The sequence below is a fragment of the Varroa destructor genome, unplaced genomic scaffold (genome assembly GCF_002443255.2).
Source record: "Varroa destructor unplaced genomic scaffold, Vdes_3.0 BEIS01000006.1, whole genome shotgun sequence".
Classification (NCBI taxonomy): Eukaryota; Metazoa; Arthropoda; class Arachnida; order Mesostigmata; family Varroidae; genus Varroa; species Varroa destructor.
Window position 1 is genome coordinate 7,006,335 of NW_019211459.1, and position 24,401 is coordinate 7,030,735.

The 24,401-nt window shown below is 42.3% G+C and overlaps 1 protein-coding gene across 10 annotated transcripts; it reads right to left on the reverse strand.

The window, feature by feature from the left end:
• Nucleotides 1–122: 122 nt before the first annotated feature.
• Nucleotides 123–24,365, reverse strand: E(bx) (nucleosome-remodeling factor subunit NURF301 E(bx)). Of its 10 annotated transcripts, none has more exons than XM_086993918.1 (31): nucleotides 24,246–24,365; nucleotides 23,249–23,447; nucleotides 20,968–21,218; nucleotides 20,673–20,799; nucleotides 20,239–20,324; nucleotides 19,936–20,115; nucleotides 19,503–19,675; nucleotides 19,024–19,245; nucleotides 18,542–18,796; nucleotides 18,101–18,254; nucleotides 17,698–17,820; nucleotides 17,279–17,537; nucleotides 16,670–17,131; nucleotides 16,217–16,511; nucleotides 14,839–15,724; nucleotides 14,606–14,707; nucleotides 14,166–14,271; nucleotides 13,744–13,821; nucleotides 13,127–13,272; nucleotides 12,540–12,719; nucleotides 11,529–12,284; nucleotides 7,738–7,881; nucleotides 7,168–7,314; nucleotides 6,634–6,834; nucleotides 5,625–5,705; nucleotides 4,490–4,723; nucleotides 4,143–4,310; nucleotides 3,769–4,013; nucleotides 3,370–3,577; nucleotides 2,879–3,040; nucleotides 123–2,467 (listed from the first exon to the last, which is right to left on the reverse strand). In XM_086993918.1, exons 3-31 carry the CDS (start codon nucleotides 21,190–21,192, stop codon nucleotides 2,246–2,248), a joined length of 6,627 nt encoding a protein of 2,208 aa, XP_086850044.1. In that variant the 5' UTR covers nucleotides 21,193–21,218; nucleotides 23,249–23,447; nucleotides 24,246–24,365; the 3' UTR covers nucleotides 123–2,245. The 10 variants fall into 10 exon arrangements, with proteins under 10 accessions (XP_086850044.1, XP_086850041.1, XP_086850046.1 ...); XM_086993915.1 differs by lacking the exon at nucleotides 24,246–24,365 and adding an exon at nucleotides 23,727–24,158 and having other exon boundaries at nucleotides 23,249–23,444; XM_086993920.1 differs by lacking the exon at nucleotides 24,246–24,365 and adding an exon at nucleotides 23,727–24,158 and having other exon boundaries at nucleotides 6,634–6,831.
• Between the last annotated feature and the right edge of the window lie 36 nt (nucleotides 24,366–24,401).

Consider the following 24,401-nt stretch of genomic DNA (forward strand, 5'->3'; position numbering starts at 1 on the left):
ATGTAAATTTGGGTATTCCTCTTATACTTCAAGTATTTCCTAAGCATTTAAGCAAAAAAAACAACATGCAAAGCACTAATTCCGCTCAAAGAGCTGGTCGGTAGAAATAATCAAAACAAACATTTTCTGTTTTTAATTTTTCTTCTATGTTCTTTTTATTTCACGCACCTTCCAGTTGATTACGCGTATTTACTTAAATCAATAACACATCTCGCCTCTTTTCCACTTTACTTTGTGTTTTTGCGCACACGGACTCCTGTGACTTACATTTTATTTATATATGTCAAAAGACGTGTTGCATACAAACGTGTCATTTCGTCGCTGGAACTAACATCGTTGCAATTTGTCGCCCTAAGATTCGACTTTTATTTCCCTATAATCAATACATACATGCGTACATACACAAATGTTCATCTACAGGCTTTTAGGTCTCATAGTTATTCGGTTACAATAGTAATGTACATAATATACAGACGAATGAAAGGGTTGTGTCTGGGTTTTGTTGTCTTATGTGGTACGAATATCATCCTTATTTTCCATAAGAAATTGATTCATTTTCTGCTGGATTTACTCACCGCATCTCAACAGATATCGTTCCGCCCACGATTCTCCATATCTTCGTAATCTTCCTTGTTTCAACTAGTGTGAAGCCGTAAAATTGTCAAGACTTAGCAACTAATTCAAATCTAAGTAATAAGGCTCGCCAGCTCTCAGCGACATAATAGTAATAGTCCCATTCTTACAATCGCACAATGAGATAACGTATTCACAACAGCGAGGATGGTAATAACAGTTGCATCTTCTAAGTATATTCGGTTTATTCTAGTGGCTCAATTTTTTAATAGTGATAACTTACAGGTAATCGATAATAACAACCCAGTTGTAATGTGTGTTTATTTTCTAATAATAAGAATCGTTCCACATACATCGACAAACACACTTATTGTATTTCTTCCTAGGACGCACGTGTCTTTCCTGGGCAAATGCGATGCATGTGAAGAAAATCTTCTACGAACAAATCGATACGTTGGTCCGTAATTCGGCCAAGAAGATTTACGCTCACGGCAGCTATTGGTACAAGACTTCCAGCTGTACGCACTAGTTATTGCCATCAGAGATGTGGGCACAGATGTTCATAGTGATAATTGAATAGTTCGAATGAGAACGCACAGTTTCTACATATCTTCATGACTCTTTTCTGGTATGATGGTGTTCTTGAGCACGAGTCAGTCGAAAGATTGTGACTTCCCAGATGGTTCTTCGGCATAGCGACCTCGCTGAGAGTGATTCCCCTAACCGTATTTATCATATATTGTATAAAAACATCCGCCAATCTTCCGTTATTGCATTGCCTACGATCGTAATCGATTTTACAAAACTGTGCAAATAGGTAGGTAAATTTTGACACGATTGAAAAGTAAAAGACCACAGCAAAAACCAGTCCAATTCCTAGTGGCCTACTTCTTTGGCATTTCCAAGGCAGTAACATAGTGCGGGTCACATAGGTCGCTTTTCTGAAAACCTACAGAGCTCTGTTAATGCTTTTGACTAAATTGGAGTAACTCACAAAAACAGATGTATCCTGTTAATAATGATTTTCGTTGATCCGCACGATTCGTTGGCGTGGTGATACACAGTCAACTTCTAGAATCACGATCTAAGGCCAGGTGTTCGTGTACCAGTTTTAAGAGGCCAAATATTGCGATCAGGTCATCATGAAACCTCAATGCAAGAGCATGAGAACTAAAGCCCCAAATTATTTCTGCATTGAGACCTAATCGTTTCATGCGTATTCCACTAATTTATTGGTGAATGGGTATGAGTGGCAACATATTCACATACGGGCTCAGGATCGACGAAAACAATAAATATGGCTTTCCAACAACAGCCCGGGGTATCTTCAGCACCATCACTGTCACTTTATATACAATCGTACAACGAGTACTATTCGCATTATAAGCGCCTGTCTTGGAATGATGAAGGTGCGGTTCACTGTTGGAACTAGCGTACTGAAGAATCACCAATGCAGAGATCGACAGCCCGGTGTATTTTCTTTCAATTTTAGCGACTAAACAATTCGGCAACATTCGCTCGTTCTAATGCTTTGTAAGATATCGAGGGAAAAAAAAATAAGGAGACCAATTTGTTCTTGCCTCTGCAAAGCTCACCTACGTCGACCTCATATTTGTAAAAGTGAGTTCCTCCATTTTTTCTGGTTCTGTTTATACATGTTAACTTGTATTAATTACATTCGCCGTTGCAGAGCTTCTTTAAACAGCTTGATCTTCTGACCGAAAAAGGCTTCAAGCAAATCTGCGCACACGTAAAAGGCGCTGTTCTTCTGGTTGTAGTAGCGGCAGTTGTCGAATATCTTCGTCATATCGGCAACAAATGGAGCCAACGTGCTGTACTTCCCCACATTTAGCTTCTGTTCCATCGTTCGAAGATCCATTGGTTCCTTTATCACCTGCGCATTGTCACAAACAAAAGAAAGTATTTAATAATTATCCACTTGCGACCACTGACGAACTATAGTAGCCACACTGGGCAGAGTAGCCGATCTGTTGAACTAGCTAATCCAGCAACTGCATAAGGACAACTATACGATTTAAAGCCTGCTAAAATTAGCTTGATTTGTATTGCCAAAATTAAAACAAGACCAACTAACTCGGAACGACCACGTTTACAAGTTTTTATTTCAAACACAGCGCTCTAGCTCGTACATGATCTACGGAAACGTTTTTTTTTTTTTATCATAAGTGAGAGCAGTACATTTCGTCAAGGGAATGTCAAGTAGAAATTTCGGCAAGCTCAATAATAGGAGTTTAAAATATCCGACCAAAATGTTCGCCACCAGCATATACATTTAAGTTCTTGCCTGATAATAGTCTGGTGCCTGCCTTCGATTGACCGGCTCCTTAAACGGCCAGGCCTGTTTGTGGGCTCTCACAGCAAACAGCAATTTTCGAAGGTTTTCTTGGTCCGTCTTGCCCAGAGATCGATTGAGAACCGCCACCGATACCTCTTCACCGCTGCTTGCCTGTAAATGAAAAAAATAAAATCGAATTCGCTATCATGAGATATTCATTGATGTATATATTCAAACTAATCTAGCATTTCTTGCAAAATGCCTCGGTAGGACAATATCATAATAATAATAATAATAATAAGCTAGTCCACTAACAAATAGGCCTATCGAAAATTATGTCACCTTAGTCATATTATTAGTTGGCTATATACCTAATAATAATAATAATAATGATTATGTAAAGCCACGGTGTATTTGCCGCTGCGTCAAGCAGTCGATACTTCCCAATACACAGATGTTAAATAAATTAGTAGTACAGAGTCTAGTCATCGTTTGCTTACCTTACACTGCGGACAGATATAAACGTCAATTTTGCTAGCCTCGCTTGCCAGAACACCGACACAGCCCCCATGGAACCACCCTTGACAATTGTCGCAACAAATGTAGAACTGCGATTCGTCGTAGGGCGTCTGACAGAGGCAATAAAGCTCGACATCGGCATCGTCCTGCTGTTGTTGACAATCAGAGCACACCCAACTGTCCATTGCCCTAAAATTGGTAAGTGTCGGATGTTAATGGGTGGATATCCGACGTTTAATCCAATGGTTGATTTTTCTGCCTTTTGTCAGCTATTCGTTAAAAGGATTTCATTCAAATAACGCTTAATAATACCGTCCTTACTCCTCAAGTCCATCGTGTAATAAAATAAAAATCCTATTGAAAAAAGTATTCAAATTTACCTCGCTTGCGCTTCCGTGACGCCGATGCACGTAGTATGAAACCAGTTCGAGCAAAGGTCGCAGCCTATCATAAACTTTGACGGATCATAGGGTTTCTTGCAGATACAGTATACCTTAGATGCTGAAGCGGAGCCCCCGGGGCCTCCATGCGTGCCGCTCGCTGCGCCCGTTCCACCTGAGGTAAAACTTGACGAACGAGCCTTTTTCTTCGGGGAACTAGCACCCTCGCTGGCTTGGCCTCCAGCCTAACACAAATGTAATTTACTTAGTAAGCAAATCTACCTGTCTATTCGAGCCGCTGATCTTAACCAGTATTTCACATAGAAATTGCATGATCACTTTTAACAATACAGTGTCATTTAGCCATTATTTACCGTGTTCACAACAGAATTTGACGCTGTTCGTTTTCGATTACTATTGCTATTCGTTGACGGTTGACTTTTCTGGGCTGCCGATTGCGAGCTTTTCGGTGGCGACCGAGACCCACCCTTGGTTCCACCCATCGGCCCACCGCTGGCGCCGTTTTGGTTGTTCACGTTAACCTGAAAAGCCCGTACCAAAAAGACCAACGAGGGACGGGGAGAAATGTGTTTAGTAGATGCACAGAGGTAGCCGCTCCTAAAAGACTTGATCGTCAAGTGCACGTCGGCCACCTGCATGGGCCGAATATATTCAATGAAATCAATGTAAATAAATTATGAGCCTCTTTAGCTGCTCGTACCTGATTCGATACTGTATTTTTCGGTTTTGTTACAGCGCTTGGAGTCACGCTTGCCGAAACAACTACGTTTGAAGGGGGGGCTGATAGTGCCTGATTTTGACGTTTCCTGTTTTCCTGGAGCTGACGATCTATTTGGAGGTCCTCTTCAATCTTAAGGGCTAACTCTCGTTCCATCAATGCCCGTTTACGCATTATCTCGCGGCGAAGTGCCTCTGTCTGTTTTGCGAGCAGCGCCTAAATGTGTAAGAGAGAGGAATAAAAAGAAAACCTGACTAAACTGGACGCGCACATAGGTCTACAAAATAGACTAGCGAAACTATTACATTTTTAGCGCTACTTCTTATCTGTATCCCTCCGAATCCTGAAAGATGGTCGCATTAAAATGGTGAAGAGATTGGGTACTTGTAAGTAAACTAATTGTTCTTACAATGCGAAATCAACGAGTTCATTGTGGTTCATGCTATAGGCAAACCCTGGCCAGAATGCAACTGCAAAGGTCCAGCTTCTTTGTCATTTACCATTCTTGCTGCTTTGAAGGACGAACGTCCTTTGCAATTTTCCCATTCCTAGATGAACTTCAAAGCTAAACGGTTTATTTATCTAAGATACCTCTATCCTCCTACACGGATTGTCTGTGGGTGACAGTTTCAGCCGGGCACTACATCTGGTGGTATAAAAGTGATCGCTTTCTAGATAATAGAAAGAATGAAAGCCCATCACCCGCATAGGCGAAATATATAAAATGTGCAACACTGAAGTTATCGTTCCTACGAGACGGCAACGAAGCCATGATGAGAGAACAAGTTGATTGAACGAACAGGGCGTCATCGCGACATAATACGATTAGACATGCTAAAACATACGTGTATTACATAGATAGAAATATAGCACTGTAATTATTTTGCCACAATGACGTATCTAACTTGACACACTCTAGACTTGATCTAGATCGATACTAGTTAAAAACTCGATATAATTTATTAGAAAAATTTCTAGGTTTTTTCTTTTTTCAAAGACTCCATCCAGTCGGCGCCCGGGCTGCAATTCGACCAAAAAAAAAACGACAAATATTCTTGCTTATCTTCCTTTTACATTACGACACCATTACGGATATGCGAAATCGATTATTTCCTACTTGTTGGGCTCGCAAGCGTTTTTCCATCTCGGAATCGCGTGCCCGCTGTCGCCTTTGATTATTCCGCTCATCCCGTTCAACCTGTCAGATAATCCAGCAATCGCAAAAAGTAAATAACATCAATGGTAAGGACGGTAACAAAAAGCCGACAAACGTTTCTGATCTGAATATTTCTGACCAAATTTAGCCCCTTGTTTGTTCAGTGTTGAAACAACAAGTGGCATTGCTTATAGCGTAAAATGAGCGTTGAACAATCTTTGATAACGTTTACTTTCACACATCTATAATTCATGCACGGCTTCTATAGTGAACATAAGATATACGATTAAACGAGAGAGAAAATGAAGCAGCAACTACTATAACGGAAAAAGATGCCAAAAGGAAAAAAAACACAGTTTATGGATACGTCATTTAGCGAACGGCATGCGCTTGCTTTGGCTAGATTCTGTTTCTCCCACCGGCACTACAATGCGTATCTCTAGCAGATGTGCAATTTTAGATAAACTCTCAAAACCACAAAATCTCAGGTTATGGTGGGCCCAGTCCGATTTTGAGCGTTTAAGCTTGTTCCAACATAGCAAATATGTCACGCCCGACAACTAAATGCCCTCGTCAACTGTCGTCAGGTGTGATAAGGGCAACTGTTATGATCGCGAAGTATACAGCAAAAAACGAAAAAAACGGAACAATCAAAGCCACAATGACAACATGCATAAATTAACTAAGAATAACGTACAGTATGTCGTATTCCTCTCAAACAATGTTGTTGCAACAACAATTGGGAAAGCTTTCGTCCTTTAATCTATATTTTATATAGATAGATAAGAATAAAGTGCATTGCTCGTACAAAGTTGCTCGGGGACCGCTCTTTCGACCTACGTTTGCTTAGAATCAATTTGATTCGTCGAGAAGATCACTGTTAATTTGCAGCAAAGGTGAATGGCGTACCTATACCTATTGTTGGCTATCATGTTTTATAGGTAGAATTGTGCGTGTTTACAAAAGTGACCTGAGTAATGGTGTTCCTTAGCACCTGTAAGGACGCAGGCTGGTGTTGATCGGCCGTCCCAGTTGGTTCGCAATGGATATTTTCATCGTTCGCTAGGGGTTCCTTTTTGGGTGTAGTTGCAAGGATTCCACTAATTGCATTTGAAGTTCCGATTGTTGATTGTGAATTTTGGCTTCCTGTACCAGGCTCACTTTTCACCTGCTTTGGTAACAGCGATTCAGACATAAACATACATACAATATATCAGCGAACACAAAACCAAGTCCCTCGTTTACGTATCCGTATAATTTATATGTAGTCCAGTGTCCAATTAGTCCAGTGTCATGAATGTAAGACCAAGCATCAAATTCCACAATGAGTGAGGTATACAAGTTTAAAGCTGTGCTAGCTGGTTATCATTTTTTTTTTTTCTATTTTAAACGATTTGGATTTAACCCAATATATGTGGGATTGTTCCAGAATACCACGCAAGTAATATGTGTGTATCTGACGCTCCAAACCGTTTAAAGAGATAATGGCAGTGATATAACTAACTTTTGGTGCAACAGTCTGGTGTTGGCCTGTCGACGCTTGTTGGGTCGAATTCTGCCCGGAAGTTGGAGTTGTTACTGTCGCGTGGTGGCGCTGCAATGCCAACAGCTTTTGTTGAACTTCCGGCGTCGTCGATGGGTTCATCAGAGCCTGAAACGGTCCGATAATTGCCACGTGTTTATATCATGCAGATCTTGATTCTCGCTTTGGAAGTAAAGAGGGCTAGATTTAAGATGCAGAGATCATTGTTCTACCTTCTGTTAAACTCTATCGTACTACAGCGTAGAAAACTATCTTATCCATTGTTTTGCCGAATGACATTTCTTTTTTTTTTTAACGTAGAATACTGCACGTACGACAATTTTTTTTTATTAGATGAACCTCTCGTAAGGTCGTGTAGTCCACAATAATTTGCCACGATGCATCTTCATTCAGAATAGGCAAATATTACTGCTACGTTTAGGTGCGCCAAGTGCTTGTTGTAACATTCTGTGACTACCAAGTCAGTTGACATTCTGCCAAGTGACAAAAAAACACGAACGAGAGTTTACGAACTGTGTCATGACTACCCACCTGCTTGACAATTTGCTGTGTCATTGCGGGGGTAAGAACGAACGTCGCTGAACTAGCAGCCGGGGGAGATGGTGGACTCTTAACAATGCCTGTACCAGTCATCCGTGCCGGGGTTGAGCCCCCTGAGGCAACACTTAATGCTACCTGCTTGAACAAAATAATCGTTTTTATGTAAATGATTTCGGTTCGCTGTGTCATTGCTTACTTGGCTATATATAAATATGACAGAGTAAGCTTTACTTGATAGTATAGTTCTGGGCAAAAAATGTGTCAGTGCGGTTCGTTTGGGCATCATGATTATGATGAAACTTTTATCTACTTGTATTGTGTGGGGGAGTTTATACCCCAGTCCTTCAGCTGGTGAAAATACTGATTCAATTTGGAGCACAAATCATAATCATACTGTGCTCCTACTTGAAGGAAGACGCATATAGACGTCGATAAAAGCGCCTGTAATGGTACGAGTTGCGCTACCTTGAAAAAAGGCGGGGATACCCAAAAATGTAAATGCAGCAATATTCTTGCTCGAAAAAACATAGTCTTCACACCATACCGCTAGACCGATGCTAGTGTAGACGACTTTGCTTCGAGTAAACCTGGCCCTCATTAGCGTTCTTCACACGAAGTGTCCGCCCGCAACAACGTGCGACGACAGCAAGAATGCTGAACTATCTTTTTAAGAAAAGACATATGGGGTATATGTATATCGAGGTAACGACGTACGTTTCGTACAAAGCACATTACCCTGTGCAGATGTGTGAAGGGCACGTTTTTCGAGTATACATACAGCGTATGAGCTACATTACTAGCGAACGACAGTAATCAATTATTTGCTAGCAAGCAGATGCATCGATAGGATAAACCGGCAAATATGAGTATGATTATGCAATGGTTTGAGCCGCTCTCGAAAAGGGGGTGAAGTTCCAAAACGAGAATGGACCAAAACGTTGGTTAAAGAACAAGACTGCCTTCGCCAAGATACGCTGTGTACTGAAAGAAGTACTTTACTGAATTTGTATTTTGCTTATTCTCGTTGCACATTTATTAAGAGACATGCTTGTGGGGCTCGCTTCCGTTAATGATAAGGCATTTCCGAGACGCCTAATACATTTCTAGTACAGTGACTTTACACTGTTGACAGCGTTTTTCGTTAACCGATCCTTGAAATTTCTTATACTTATGGCTCGAGCGCCTCGCGATCCAGCATTTGCCTCCAGGCATAGATATCAGCAATCAGCGCAAAGCAAGCCAGGGACGAGAAACAGCAGTCTTTACATTTATCCTGCCTAAGTTTGCATACGACTTCAGTCTGGGAATAACTCTAAGAAAATCTTCTATTCAGACCTGATCGACCGCCAGCCAGAACCGCCAATAAGAAAAGTTCCCTTAGAAAACTTACCCTTGAAATCGTCACGAAAATACGCAGGTAGCGCAGCAAGACTCCCTAATGATTTACTATAATTATCATGCGGATAATGATAATTGAATAACCTACAAACACCGTCTGACGTGTGATGCTGTAAGCACTGTGGTGATTACTACGCAGAAAACACCGCAGATAGCTACAATAACGATGGATTAGCTCCGGAAGTACTTAACTAGTTGTATTGATCATATATATATATATACATATATATATATATATATATATATATATATATATATATACCGCTAACTACAAAACATGACATTCAAAGATCAGCATGTCTCCTTGTAATAGACAGATTTTCATCGAGCACTGAGAATCGATACCCGTAATACAACCGAAACTTGCATCCCGGCTTTCGCAAAATCTAGAAAGTTGTTCTAAATGAGAATTGGCAGCGGCCATATATGGTTTGCTTGTATGCGTAATGAATGTTTGCATTAAAATCGGTATTGTCGATATAGATATTAGGTATTAGAGTAAAGAGAACGAGTTTAGATATGGTTCTGTTACTGTTTATTGGTATTTCGCTTGTTTGAACACAATTTTTGGCGGCGCGCCCCAACGCTCATCGGCAACTTTCATTCCCTGTAAGGCAATGAGTACCCCACACAATCGAGGCCATCGGCAATAGGCACATACAGCAGTATAATGTTGATAATCGAACTCAAGCGGCGCCATTTTTTCGTGTTTGGCGCCGCGTTACACCCAGACTCATGAAAAAGCTTTCACCTATAGCTCTCCTATCTTTCGCCGATGGTACAACGTATTCCCTCAAGCGTACATCATAGTAAATCGTCAAATATTATCGATCCAACTCACTTTTCGACCAGCTACATGCGTTGATAAATACGCTTTTACGCATAATATTTTTGAATATCCTGCAACAGGACCTACGTACGTCGATTCCTAGCGCATGCGCAGTAACCTTCGCCAATATTCTTTAGTAAAGCGACTTGTTCTTTGACAACAAAGTATTAGGACTGTTCAGCAAGATCGCAGACAACATTTTACACAATAATTGTGGGTTACTTATGAACATGAAGACTTAGTCCTAGCAGAATAATTAGCAAACGTTAACAATTCGATCAACATGTTGTTTAGGGCCACTCAAACGATTTTATAGGGAAAAAAAAACGACAGCCAACTAATGTACGCTGCTTACTAATTAAACAGTATACGGATAAATCTAAACACCGTACTCATTCAGCTTTCAAAAATAGTGGCTAATTTAGTAGTAGTAGTTCGTATCCCGGGCACTTGCCTGAGAACATGGCTAAAACCAGTTTCGTATAAAATACCTCTTTGGCTACGATGTCCTAGTCAAAGGACTATACCTATATATATATATATATATATATATATATATATATATATATATATATATCTATAAACTCTTGGTTGACATTTTGCGCTCGTTATAAACGTCCATCTCACTATAGAAGAGAGGCTGTGTGCCCGTAGACGAAAGTTACACTTCGTTTCCTTGTCGACCCTGTCAGTGCACGGAACAGAGTTATGCCCATATTCGCTTAATTGATAAATCATTGATATGATCAGGAAAGCTTCTTGTCAATTTATGAACTCCTAAAACGAACAATCGATAAATATTTTATCGATATATAATCTCATAAATTCGCACCGTTAATAATGTATACTATCACATTTATGGAACGCTTTGCTTTGTACCAAAAATCAGAAAGTTTCAAGTCCGTAATGGCGCTAGTACAAAGTAAACGTATCTAGTTCGAGATTTACGCATCCCTAAATTCGGTACGCAGGCACCTTGCTATGACGCATGGCGGGAACGGCTACGTGAACCGTAATATGCAACGTTCATATCAGTCATAACGACATTGTTGCCACCATCTTCCCTAACCTTCAACCATAAAGCTTTACTCTATATCTGGATCGCCATATAACAACGATAAAATTTTCCACAAATTTTGCGTCACCTAGGCCTACCACATGAAAGCATGCTTTTCCATAACAAAACGACTTCTATCTAAAAGGTTTTTGGCTGCTGCTCACTGCACTAGGCAAATCGTTGGAAGAACCAAAAAAAAGCCCTTTTCATATATTGTGCCTTTGTATGGTGTACATTATAAATTATGTCTTATGGAACAAATTAAAAATAGTTCTAAATGCAGCAATAACTTCGAACGACAAATGCCTACAGCTGTGCACGTGGTTCGCAAAGTAGTCAATCCTTAACCAAAACGTGCGTTTAGCTTAGCCAGGTATATAGGTATCTTTCCGAACCTTTTTTCCTTTAACCCTTACTAATTTACTGGGGAAATTGGGGCAATATCGAAAATGTTGGCAATGAAGGAGCCCCTGGCAATGCATACATCCATTGACTAACCTTAGGCGCGAATTGTTGTGACGTCAGGATAATTTTGTGAGGGGTTCCAGTGTTGCCCGTTGTGGGTGCTGCAGCTCCAGCCACAGAGGTCATCTGCGGTGACGAAGGTGGCTCTTGCTTGACCACTTCCTGACGTCCGGTTTGGGTAGCTGTCATCGTCGTCGCGGTCGTCGGATTAGTGAGGATCAGCTGGGGACCTGTTGAGCCTAGCTGTGACGCGCTGATGACAACTTTCGGCGAACCTGTTGCCACGGGCTGTAGCAGAGTTGTGGCGGCGGCCGTGGTGGAACCCGATAGAGCGAGACTGTTCGTGCTAAGGACGACCGGGGTTGTTAGAGGCTGTACCAGGGTGCCCACCTGCTGTACCAGGTGACCTTTGATGAGTTGACCGCCGACGCCCGTCTGTACAACCTGCGTCCCACCGCTGGACTGAATGAGTTTAACGGCCTTCACAGTGTTTGACACGTTTTGAGGAGTGGCAACCCCGGATGACCGGATCTGAATGAGTTTTTGCCCAGCAGCAGCAGCAGCAGCAGAAGCGGCAATACCGCTTGTCCCGGTTTGGCTCGCTGATGATGGTTGGATGACAATCTTTTGTACGGACGAGGTCTGTCCGACAGATGATGCCTGTGGTGAGGCGGGCTTCTGCTGAATATTGACTATTTGTAGCCGACCATCAGGGAGTTTGAGCAATTGCTGTCCAGGCTGAAGACCACGTACGGTAAGCTGCCCATTCGGACCTTGGATTATATGCACCTGACGAAGAGAATAAACATGTGAACGATTATTTATGTGAGTAGACAGGACGTGGTTAAGAAGTACCCATCGCCCAGTAGAGCTAAGCAGGGTTACTATAATAGGCTTACGTCAATAGGTAAGTTGCTGCATTAGCGCAAAAAATCTTGCCATCTACCGCCCATTCCAACGTAAAATTAGAAAAAAGAAGGAAAAAAAAGCATATATATATAAAATCATACAACGTTACCACATGATTAGTAAGGGGTAACATACCTGTGATTTCACCTGAGAACTGCCAGCAGGCCTTACTGTTGGTCTTGCCTGTTGTCCGGCCTGAGTCAGCGTCGGCCTGACCCCGGCACGTATAACGGCGGGCGATCCTGATCGTATCGAAGTTGCTCCGGCAGCACCTTTACTTGATACAATTGTTGCGCCAGCCGGACGGATCACGATCTGTAAAAGCAAACAGACAGCCGCCTCGTAAAATTTTCTCCATTGTAAAATAATGGTAATAACAACTATGACTATCATCATAACAACAACAACAACAACAACAACAAGGGCAATTATTTCGATTTTTTTGACGGATAACCTGGCCTCTAAACTGTTGATGTGTAGCTTGACTTACAAATTTCATATATTTCTAATTTAATAATATTGCACGGGATATGCATGTGTTCAAAGTAACTCAGCTTTGACCCTGGCTTGCACCACACCACAACTGAAATCAGTCGCAATTAATTAAAAATCAGCCCTTGTTGTGGCAGAGGGAACGAAAAAATATAAAAGCGTTAGGGGATTGTGGTGTTAAAAAACAAAAGTTTTACAGAAATTTAATGGAATTAGATGAACATTCGTACCTGTTTAGTGGTGGTGCCTATTGACTGGGTCACCGATCCGCCCGTTGCCGAAGATACTGCAGGAGCGATACGTCGGACCCCAACGTCGCCGACCGTCGTCTGTAGGACTGTGCCCCCAGACGATGCAACCGTGACCACCTTCTTGCCTAAAAAAACGTTTCAAAAGTTTTAATTTTGTATTCGTTTCGATTGTATTAATGACGTACCAAGCCAATATACATATATATATATATATATATATATATATATATATATATATATTATACTTAACTATTACTTATAATTATTATATATACATTATAATACGCCATTGCTTTATCTGATTAAGTTCACATTATGAGTATCTAATACTCTAACATGGATAAATCATATATTTATATTGTAACATCTGTTAAATCGGAACCGGACAATGCACCTAGTGACAAAGGCTTTAGTCGTGGTTCCTTTGATGGCCAGCCATAATATACATATATGTTGCATATTAATTATGACCCTCTAGTTAAGTTGTCTATAAATGTAGTAAATTCATTTTTTTTTTTATTTTATAGATACAACAGATGTTGAATATTATCTATTATAATTATTTAAACTAAAGAAGCTCGTAAGATTCTATGTACCTTGCAGTGCCAGCCGCTGTGCTCGAAGATTAGCTTCCATTTGAGCTCGGATCTCAGCTGGGCTCTTCCCAGCGCCAACTGCAATAAAATCAAAAACAGTTAATTTCCCAATCACTACAAAGAGCACTAATATCTTAACAACAATCTTATTGTTGTTTTTTTTTTTATTCAGAAACAAGAAGCAACCTAATTGAGGATTGAATGTAATAGGCATTAATATGTTACGGTATTATGACCTGTGTCATATACAGTGAAATCAATTCGTAAGCTCTGTAGCCAATTGGAATCCATGACACTCTAGGGTTATGGTAGTAATAGACCTACGACAAAACAAGAGCCAACTTTGATTTTACGTATTTTGAATAAAGGCTCCAATGGTTTCTCGTTGCCAAACTGGATTAATGTTCGCTACTAATACACACCGACTTTGACGCCAACAATATTTGTAGATCCCGATAACGTCGAACTTGCAGAGCTTGTTATTCGGGTCGCTGAGTGGGCTTTGTCCGATAACGATGGTGCCAAAGCCTGGCGGTTACAGAAATTGGGAGTATGTTAGAAATAGGTTACTCGACTGTGTTATTTGGGGTTTGTCTTTATAAATCCGGTACAGATGGACAGACGTTTGCCAAGGTAAACAATGGTCTAGGAGTGTGAGGATTGCGAAATAATGCGTCTCTTTGTAATGTCGGACTACTTTCAGTAGTTTAAACCGAGTTTGTTCTGGCATATTTTGGCTAGATACAGCGTTAAAGAAGCCGATTAGATCATAAAAAACACAAAATGTCTTAAAAATGGAATGCTTATATGAATAAAGACAATAATAATAATAATAATAGACGTAATAATGATAAAACATTACTTTCTCCTGTTGGCGCTCCTTGATTTGCTTTTCGAGTTTCTCCTGGAATATCTTCAGTTCCCAGACTTCAAGCAACTCTTCAGAAGTCCAAACTTCCGTCATCTGGAATTCAAAGCAAAAATAGACCCCATAGCACCTGCTTAGATCTACAATGCATTTCCACAAAAAAATATATTAAAATATGTGCCCTTATCACCAGTACGTTAGGCGCAAATTCACAAGCGAATTCATACCTGCGGTCCCCGGCTCTGTGGTGATTCTGGCCGACGCCTCTCCCTCAGGCCACTACGTTGCGGGGCGGTTTTCTCACGGGGTTTCGACGGGAGATCGATGGGAACGATGATCTTCCTGACAAGGTACTCAGATCGGAGGCCATAGGGAGGCAAGTCTCGACGTCTGACAAGCTCACTTGTCTCGACTTGCGTATCTGTGGTTACGGTGTTCGAGCCACTTGGCGGGGGTTTCGTGACTAAATCATCCCAGCGTAGACAGTGCCACAGCACCCGCAGTTGTAAGGCCACGCACGCGCTACTTGTCCATAAAAACTGAGTATTTCGCCAACGCCACAGAGTTCGAAGGACGGGTCTCGGCGCTGAGCCATAATTCCAAACCTGACTGTTGGACTTTGCACTATAACTAAAGCCCTGTGCCTCGCCCAGGCCGGAACGCCTTGCGAGCTTCCGGTAGTCCCATTTGTCAAGCACAAGCAGCGACTTTCGTCCGCCATTGCCAGTCACAAACTTGTGTATTGGGGGAAGCTCCTTTTTTCTTGGCTTTCTCGGAAGCTGCTGAACCTTCGCGACTGGGAGATTGGCGGTATCGGCAGCACCGCCGCTGACAACGGTGCCGCCACCAGAGTATTGGCGAAGCTTGGTGAGATCGACCTTTTCCCGAGTGTCGGTTAAACGACGCGATGCATGCACCTGAGCAGTAAACATGCGACACAACGGTGAATAGCAAGACGATCGCGTGCTTTCTGTACATGCGTAGCATGACAATCCTGGCGGTAGTATAAGCGGGGCTTCTTCTGAAATGACGCCTGTGTTTCCACCACCCTGAAGTTTGCTTAAACGAACTCTCCTCTCAAGTAGTTTATCCAGTTTTGCAGTTGCTGCAACCCTGTGATAGCAACCAGAAACATACAAAGCCCATGCAGTGTCTATAATTTCGTTTAATTAAAATGTTCATACAGAAGTAAGTCTGACTCTTACATAGTAAGCAGGCACTATGTACCTGCTTATTATGTAAGCCTGCTTCCATTTATTACAATTAGGTAGCGATCTATCTGTGTATACGACGTTCAATAGATATAAGGATTTTTTCAAGACTTACCTGAATCTTCATTAGTTAGCATTACTAGCTTTAGATAGTTATTGATTGGAATGTGACCGTTCGATGAAGGCTGCGAAAGCCTTCTCTTTATTTCGTTTCATGATTCTCGCATAAGTCTAGAGAGTATAGGAATACTCTCTAAAGGTTTATATATATGGTACAAAGCCTTTGCTAACGGTCCTAAAGGACGCCAGACATTATGTTAATCTTAAGGAATTAAGCTATAAGCATTGTAACGATTAAACGAGAGAGAGACGCAGACAATGCTTGCGTACTTACTTGGGGTACAATGATCGGGTTTGATCCATCAAGGCACTGCTTACATCCAGCACATCCTCGATGGTGACTTTGTGTTGGTCGCAGAGTGCACGAATCAGAGCAGGCCGCTTAAGTTCCGCGGTGTTATCCTTCTGCGTTACGGATACCTCCAACTTGGACACGTCAACAATTCGAGGAACAGTTTGACCCGATAAAAATATACTCAGTCGGGTGGGACCCGCTCGCAGACCGCACTCAGACATCGGTTTCGGTCGGCTTACTCGTGTCCGCGCATTCCAGCACCAACCGCCAGTGCCTAGAGAAGTTCCATAAACTAGCAGTTAATAATATATCTAGGCAAGCCATGGGTTCCTGGAGTAACCTAAAGGGATCAGTAAAGTAAGCTAAGAATGTTTTTATTAAATAGGCAAAGGAACTCGATCCTTAAAAGATTTAGCACAAACACACACCCACCTGTTATACGGAACTCCTCGCCTTTTTGCTTCCACACTTGATGTCGCAACCCTAACGTATATTTGCACCAAAGTGATCGGTCGCTGACGTCTTCCCCATCTTCCGTGACGCCTGAATACAACGCCATAAAGCCAGCTATACCACGTCGCTCTTTTTTATCCTGTTTCTTTTTTTCTTCGCGTTCGTTCTGCGTTGATCGCCTCAAAAACGTGTGCCCTAGCGATTCGGACCACGCGGGCACGAACACACATGGCTTCATCACGCTCTCCAAAACCTGAAGAGCAGTCACCATGTCTTTGGTCTTGTTACACTTGTTTAGCGCTTGTACCCACTGCGAGCGGAAGTGCGCCGTCCATTGCGGATGCAAAAGACACCCGCCCAGTTGCGACTCAAGGTGAAGCATTGTTTGACGAAGCAGATTCAAGACTGAGGGGAGATCTGTCACAGAATTTGATTGGCTTCCTAAAATACAACACACAGATTCACAATGGATTAACACAGGATTCATCTCACATCGGTCGATAATTATTTCACAAAGGATACAAAACACTTATTCGAAAAGAAAGTTGCTAAGAGGTTGACCTGCAGCAAAGCATGGATGAAACAAACCTGATGACGTTGAAATCCATTTGAACTCAGAGGCCGGCGTCAACGAAAATTTATGAGAAAGGTGCCTCTTCTTGTCGCGCTCCTCGGCATGTTGATGCCGATTGAGCGCTAGAGTATTGCTGCTGAAGGAGTTGCTATAGTTCCGAAAGTTCGCTTCACTCCCGAGTCGGAAAGACGTTTGGTTAAGAGCGGCTGTTTTACTTCGAGTCTGTACTTCGGCGGATTCCGATTTGACTGTCGCTGTCAGGGATCCGGCCACCTAATAAATGTACATTAAGTTCAATGCGAGTACGACTCGGTTAATCTGAATGTTTCCAGAGCGATCGGAGAAACAATAAGTAAGCTTCTTTTGCGGACACCGGTCCAATTGAATAGATAAAAAAAAAATAACCTCAGTTGTTTAGCTCAATTTTGATTACCTGATCTAGCATTTGTTCCTGTTTGAGCTTCAGACGGGCCTCTACTTCAATACGATTGTCTTCAAGCCAACTTTTGCGACCTGTTTTGTTTGCTGCCGTAGTTAATTCCATTGTCAGGTTCATCTAAAGAGAAATATAGTTTTTTGAACGACATTACGTGGTGATATTATGCTTAAAGAACTGGTAACTTATTGTTCTCAAATTTGAGCAGCCGACGCCTATATGTATATATATAATTTTTATTATATGCCTATCGTTCTGTATGTGAGCTGTGATCGAGAAGGACAAACGACGAGCTTCAGTTGACCCGTTTTTGTCGGACATTTTCTGAATAGCTGTTAGAATATCTGCGGCCAGGCTTTTTGTGAATCCTTTATTGATTGCGTTGGTAAAAAGTCGCTACCTGTCGCTCTACGTCGAGTCGTTGCTCATTAAGAACCCGCACAAGATCGGCCTCGAGATCATCACCATCAAGACAACTCATCAACTCCTCGAGTTGCGCCACTGACGAGTAGTAGAATACTTCGCTATGCTCTTCTCCGTCTGTGTCACCCTCACTGAAATAGAAACTTTGTTTATGGAAGAACGGCACTTCGAACGCGTGCAAGGGTCAGACGAATTAGCTATACTATATCATCACAAAGTGCAGTCCCTTCAACGTTTTTCAAGCTAACGAAACAGGTCATTAGGAGGCGTCAGTCACTGATACGCCTGAACTGTTTTATTTCTCAGTGTAGTACCACCTTGTGACGCTAAAGAAACTTGAAGATGCTCATAAGGCACCTTAAGCCTCCTTTGTGGTCCTAGTGGTTGTAGAAATACACTATTGGCAAAGGAGACTTACGCAATAATTCGACGGACGAGAAACCAGTATTTTCGCCCTTCGCGGTCGTAACCGAGGACGTCCTGTCGAGCCAAAAGTCCGGCTCGTTCAATCTCGCTAACACAATCAGCCACACCCTTGACGGCGTTTCCCCGACAAACAGGGCACACCCAGTCCTCTGATGGCACAGTCTCGAGCGGAGGATCAAGACACGTCAAATGATAAACAGCTGGGCATTGTTCACAGCACAAGAGATCACCCAGTTTATGACATACACTGTTAAGGAGAATAAAATAGAAACATCACATAGATCACACTGTTACGTAAGAGAAAAAACACGGTACGTTTCTCGCAAGCAAGGTACTCTACCCTAAACAGGACCATCTTTTCGCCGGCAAACCACTCCACAATACACATTCAATATCATCGCTCTTCAAATATAACAACAACAGCAACAACAACAATAAGCCAATCATAGCTGGTGCTGATTGTATGATGCTTACCGGCAGTGATCGTCATGCTGCGGTGCACCTTCTCGAGTGGTATCATCCCGCACGGGCGTGATATCTAGAAACTGGCCGGCTAGGAACTGCAGCACAGATAAACGTCTTGAAACGCCCGCGTTCAACGGATATTCGGATTGATAGCAAGGTTCATGGGACGATGGTACAGCCTCGTGATCCGGAGAAAGGCCCAAAAATGAAAGCAAAGCTGGCCGATGTTCACTATAATACGGAGAGGAACACATCGAGGACCCTATGAGTCTGGCTTAAACCAACCACATGATAATGATTCATGAATACCACCGCAGCGAGTATCCGTTATCAGAACGTATTTGACCGACGCAGGTTTTTAAATTGTCTTTAAGTCAATAAAATTAAATCTATTAGTGAATGAAGCTATTTCTGAGTCACACGCGTTGCCCACATGTTGGCAAAGTGTTTTTATTACCGATTTGTTTAGCTGCTAATAGCGAACTTACGCATCGGCTAAAAGATACATTTGCAATGTAGACGGCCACGTCACGTGATCGAGTACATAGAGGTGAATATTAATTGAATCCTTGATATCCTGAGGACCAAAATGAGTATTAACGGCGTCCGCTTCGCGGAGGATAGCTTTGAGGAGGCACATGTGACATTCGCTTAACAATGCCTGTAAAAAAACCATATATAAATAAATCGCAGAACTTTGTTTTTATAACCTTACTGTGAAACAGCGACAGAACTGGGGCATCCAGCGATCATGATCGATTGAATATAGTAACATTATGTTACTGGGATCGTACGTGCCAGGCTCTCGCGGGATTCAATCAGATCACGAATTTGAATATAATATATAATAACGACAATCAATTAGACCTGAGCAAAAACATTAAGCTCGGAAATAGTAATAGGAAACGATTCGGAACATACCGAATGATCTGGTGACATAAGCGCAGCGCAGAATTCTTCAAAAGTAAACGGGGTCATGCGGAGAACATTGCTGAAATGCCGCATCGTCTCATAAACGTCCAGAGCCCGCATTAGATGTTCGCGAGGCATAAGCAGATCATCCGATGATGGAGGTAGTTGAAGAGTTGGCTTTTCACGGTCCTGTCATAAAGAAAACCATTAATGAAACTATTCCATTAAGATAATCACGCGTATCGACATTCGAATTACACTGCCACAATTATAACAATGATTTTTATTAAACCTTATCCTTCGCCGTTGTACCTGAAGAAAAACTGGGGTTGTGGGTCTACGAGGCAATCTACGGCGTTCTTCAGTGCCGCCAGTCGTCCGTTCGCTTTTCTCAATACCTACAACACGATAGAAGAATAAACAGAGTAACGCGTTGCCGCCGATGCTATTAATACACTTCAAAATCTAGTTTCGTATTAAATAATGTTAATGTTAGACTGGCACCTTTGAATCATAAGAACACCATTAGTCACGCTATAACTATGTAGGCGAATAGTTGCGTACGAAAAAGAACGCGTCGCTTCTCGCTCCTAGTTAGGCACAATATTCCAGCCTATCAAGGGACCAGTCACCTTCTTGCAGACAATAAAAATACTTCGGTGCAATTCACTCAATGACACCCTTTCAGGACCTTCCAAAGATAAAATGTTTATCATAACACAACTTTGCAGGAAATGGATTATTACCTTCAACATAATCCTCATCCGAGTCGTGTTCCTCGTGCTCACTCGAGTTCCACGAATCCTCGTCACCTGCGCGCCCATCACCGTTTTCCGACCCGACCCGAGCCTCGATTATACCCAAATCGTCAAGCTATAGAAGGGAATATAAGATAAAGACGGAAGTTAATTAAACGACGTCGACAGTTGTAGCGGTGCATGCAATTTTAAAAGATAACAAGATTACACTGCTCCATAGCAACGAGAACTACTTCAGTGAAACACGCTTCATATGAATGCTTCATTAAACTCTGTTACGTACCTCATTGTCAGACGTGACAGCAGCGTTATTTTCTGACTCGCTGGCACTGTCCCCGATAAACTGCTCTTGTCGGAGACCTTCCCGAAGGCGCTGTCGGTACTGCACAGTGTTAGCATGGCCCCCAGCATAGAGATAGCGCGGCTTCTTGGCGTTTCCGCTACCGCGGCCGCCAGAAGGCGTCTTTGGCGGTCGCCCCCGAACTCGCTGGCGCCCTCTACCCGACATAAGTATGCGGGTTTTCGGCAATCAGCCTAGAGTCAATATGAAAATTTACAAACTGAAAATCATTGCATTTGTCTTGTTGTCGTGATTTTACCTATTAGTTGAATTTTCTAGTGGAATACAGCACAAGGTACGTAATCAGATGATCCTGTAACACAATATTCAGTAGGTTTATGGTTTTTTCAGTCATTCGTCTTTCTGCTCGTAGTACTTTGTTCATAAACAACGATATGTATTGTTGAATGAACAGCAAGCATTCAAGCGTCGATAAACGCAGTGATTTTTCGTCTTTATCTGTACGATATTTTAATGACACTCCTAGACGAAACCTATTCGGGTCAACGAAGTATGGTAAAAAGGACTGCCTGTGTATTTCTACAGATACTTTATACGTTGAGCCCTATATACAATGGATTACAGCTTGTTTGCCACGGGACATTTTTAGTCATAAAGACAACAGCTGACACGAAAACGCAACCGGTCATAATAACTTGTTCCCACCTCTACAGTTCGAGATCAGCTCCGCCGTCAACGTATAAGTCGCTGCGTTGCATACAGTGAAACATAGTAAGTAACTATGTAAGACAGCCCGCTTAAAATTGTATAAGATAAAGTTGTTATCTAGCAATAAATATGCATTCAATCCCATACTATTAAAAAGTCTCTATTAGAAACACCTTTTGTTTGTTGGCTGTCAATAACCCCAATGGAGTCGTATTCAGAAAAACCCCGATATGTAACACGATTTGTTTAAGTTATCGTGTTGTAGAAGGTTGACATGAGTTCGTAAATGAAGTATCTAGATAGAAAACACGAGCTTCACTACGATGATCAAATTTAATAAGCTGTAGTATATAGCACACATTATAAGTCCGTAAACAAATGTATTAAAAATGATTCTCTCTCCTCTCGGAAGCTTCTTTAACAATTCCCCCTTTCCTTTCGCGCGCAATATTGTACGCAGGGCAGGCAACATAAATTACAGCTTAATGTCGAATTTAAATACCATAAAGCCTTGCCATAGAAACAGTTCAGCCAAAGAATAATTATTGTACATCGCCCAAAGACTGTACTAACACAGGACGATGGATCGGATCTTCAAAATGATCGTGGCTTAGCTACCTCAGTCTCGGCGCTTAAAGCAACGAAAAGATCTGTTTCAATGATGACAAATCAGCATTGAACGCGCAAGTGACCTTCCTCTGCGCGGGCGCAAAAACTACCTAAGACAATGTTCTCCGTCTCATTAAGGTCCCGGCCATCTTGATCGTCTTTTCTCGCTGATCTCATATATAATCCATCGATAGCAGTAACATGGTGCGTAACGTTTGATGCAATCATTGGCATGATCTGAAGAAGCCCATGAAATTATCACACTGTAGTTATTCAAATTCGTAAAGCCATAATCGATGATAACATAGAGTTTAGTATGGTAAGTTGTTATAAATGTATGTATTTCAAGTGTTACCTGACAAAAGTGAGAAAATTTATTTGATTGATGGATATTCAATCCGTCTGCTCAACTTGTTTATAAACTAGCGGTGAGTACACGCCATGTGGACAATGTTGTTTCTATAGTTAAAAGAACAGAAAATTTCGGTTCCAAGGGCCAGCTATCACTGCAGACGCCAATAGGGTTCGGGCGGGCTTGTTATAGACATCCTTATGGCATAGTTGTTGTCGACGTACACCTTTCTATTCCCGCTCACAACGACGACACACGCAGAAAGATTGTGGAATATGACATCGGACCGGTCGGAAAATTACTAGCGATTGTTCTAGTAAATTAATACAAAAGTATAGTTAATCTCAGTGAATCCTTTCTTTATGTAAGAATCTGCTAAGAAAAACAGACACATAGAAACACGCAAACACATACACACAAATTCTTACTCCCACAGAAGCGGCAGATATATACCGTGTATTCGGCAGGTCCCAATTCGAGCGGGCTTGTTCAATCATCTGCGCTCCTCAACCCACTCCCCCGCCCGCCTGCCCCCTCCTCTCCTCTCCTCTCAATGGCACTCCAGAGCACTGACTAATGCGGCATTTTACTTACCGTACGGTGGCCTCGAATTTGACAGACCTAATTGTTGAGTGCTTTTAACGAGAGACCAAAGCTCTCTCCAGCAGATTACCGCTGTCGCATGGTGGAGCCCATCGGGCTTCTTGCCGCCGCTTCCAGACACCACCTTTTGAGGGGGCCAGTTGACAAAGCTGAGCACCACCGACAAACGCCTCAGTTCTGTTGAACTCTGCTGCAAAATCACAACACGCACGCCCTTATCAGCCACTCAGAATACCCAAACACAGACAGATACACTTACCATGCATGGCCGCACAAATACATACACAGACAAACACAGCTGAGCTATGTTCGGTTCTAGGGGCTTAGTTTGCGCTGGGTTATAGACAACGCATCGCGATATATACGCCGCTATGAATAATATGAGAATATATATGGATACATGTATATATACACACTATGGACAATAGTTTCTCGGGTGCAGCTAAAGAACTATGGATTTGGTGCTCACAGCTTGGACAGAGCTTGCTACCACTGCAATCAGTGATCGACTCGTTGACGTATTGCAGTAACAGTTAATGATTTCAACAGCGCCAAATCCAACCCGCCGCCGGGTTCGAAACCCGCCGCAGGCGCACTACCGAAGACGTCACATCTACTCTGGGCCCCCACTCAAATCTCGGCGCGTTAGGCGCCAACATCAACTGAAGAGTAACCCCAATACTCTCCTACTGCTAATGGTCCAGACCTGACCGCTGTCAGTGATAAACGGTTTATTAGTATCTGTCCTATCAGCAGATGGGCAGCGTAGATGTTCGACCACTTGTTTTGATAGGCAAATTTCGCACTAAATGCACGACTTCAAATGGTTTTACTTAGTTGAAACCATAAAAAGAACGATTTTCACTAATATTTAACACACGCCAACGACTGAATGATGTCGAGTAGAGCGGTACGGTTAGCGCTTGCCCGTCAACATGGCGGACCTCTGTAACGCCTCGAGGCTAAAGGCATCCCAGTGCTCACCTACCTCAGAACAAAACTGCATTCAGTGAAGATGGCGGTCCTAGTGGTGCTTGTGGCAGAAAGGAATCTAAACGAAGAGGGCAAACCAGTGTAGGACCACGGGAAGAGAGGGGCCATTTCGCGCAGCGCCGGCAGGCGAACTGCACGAATCATAATATCG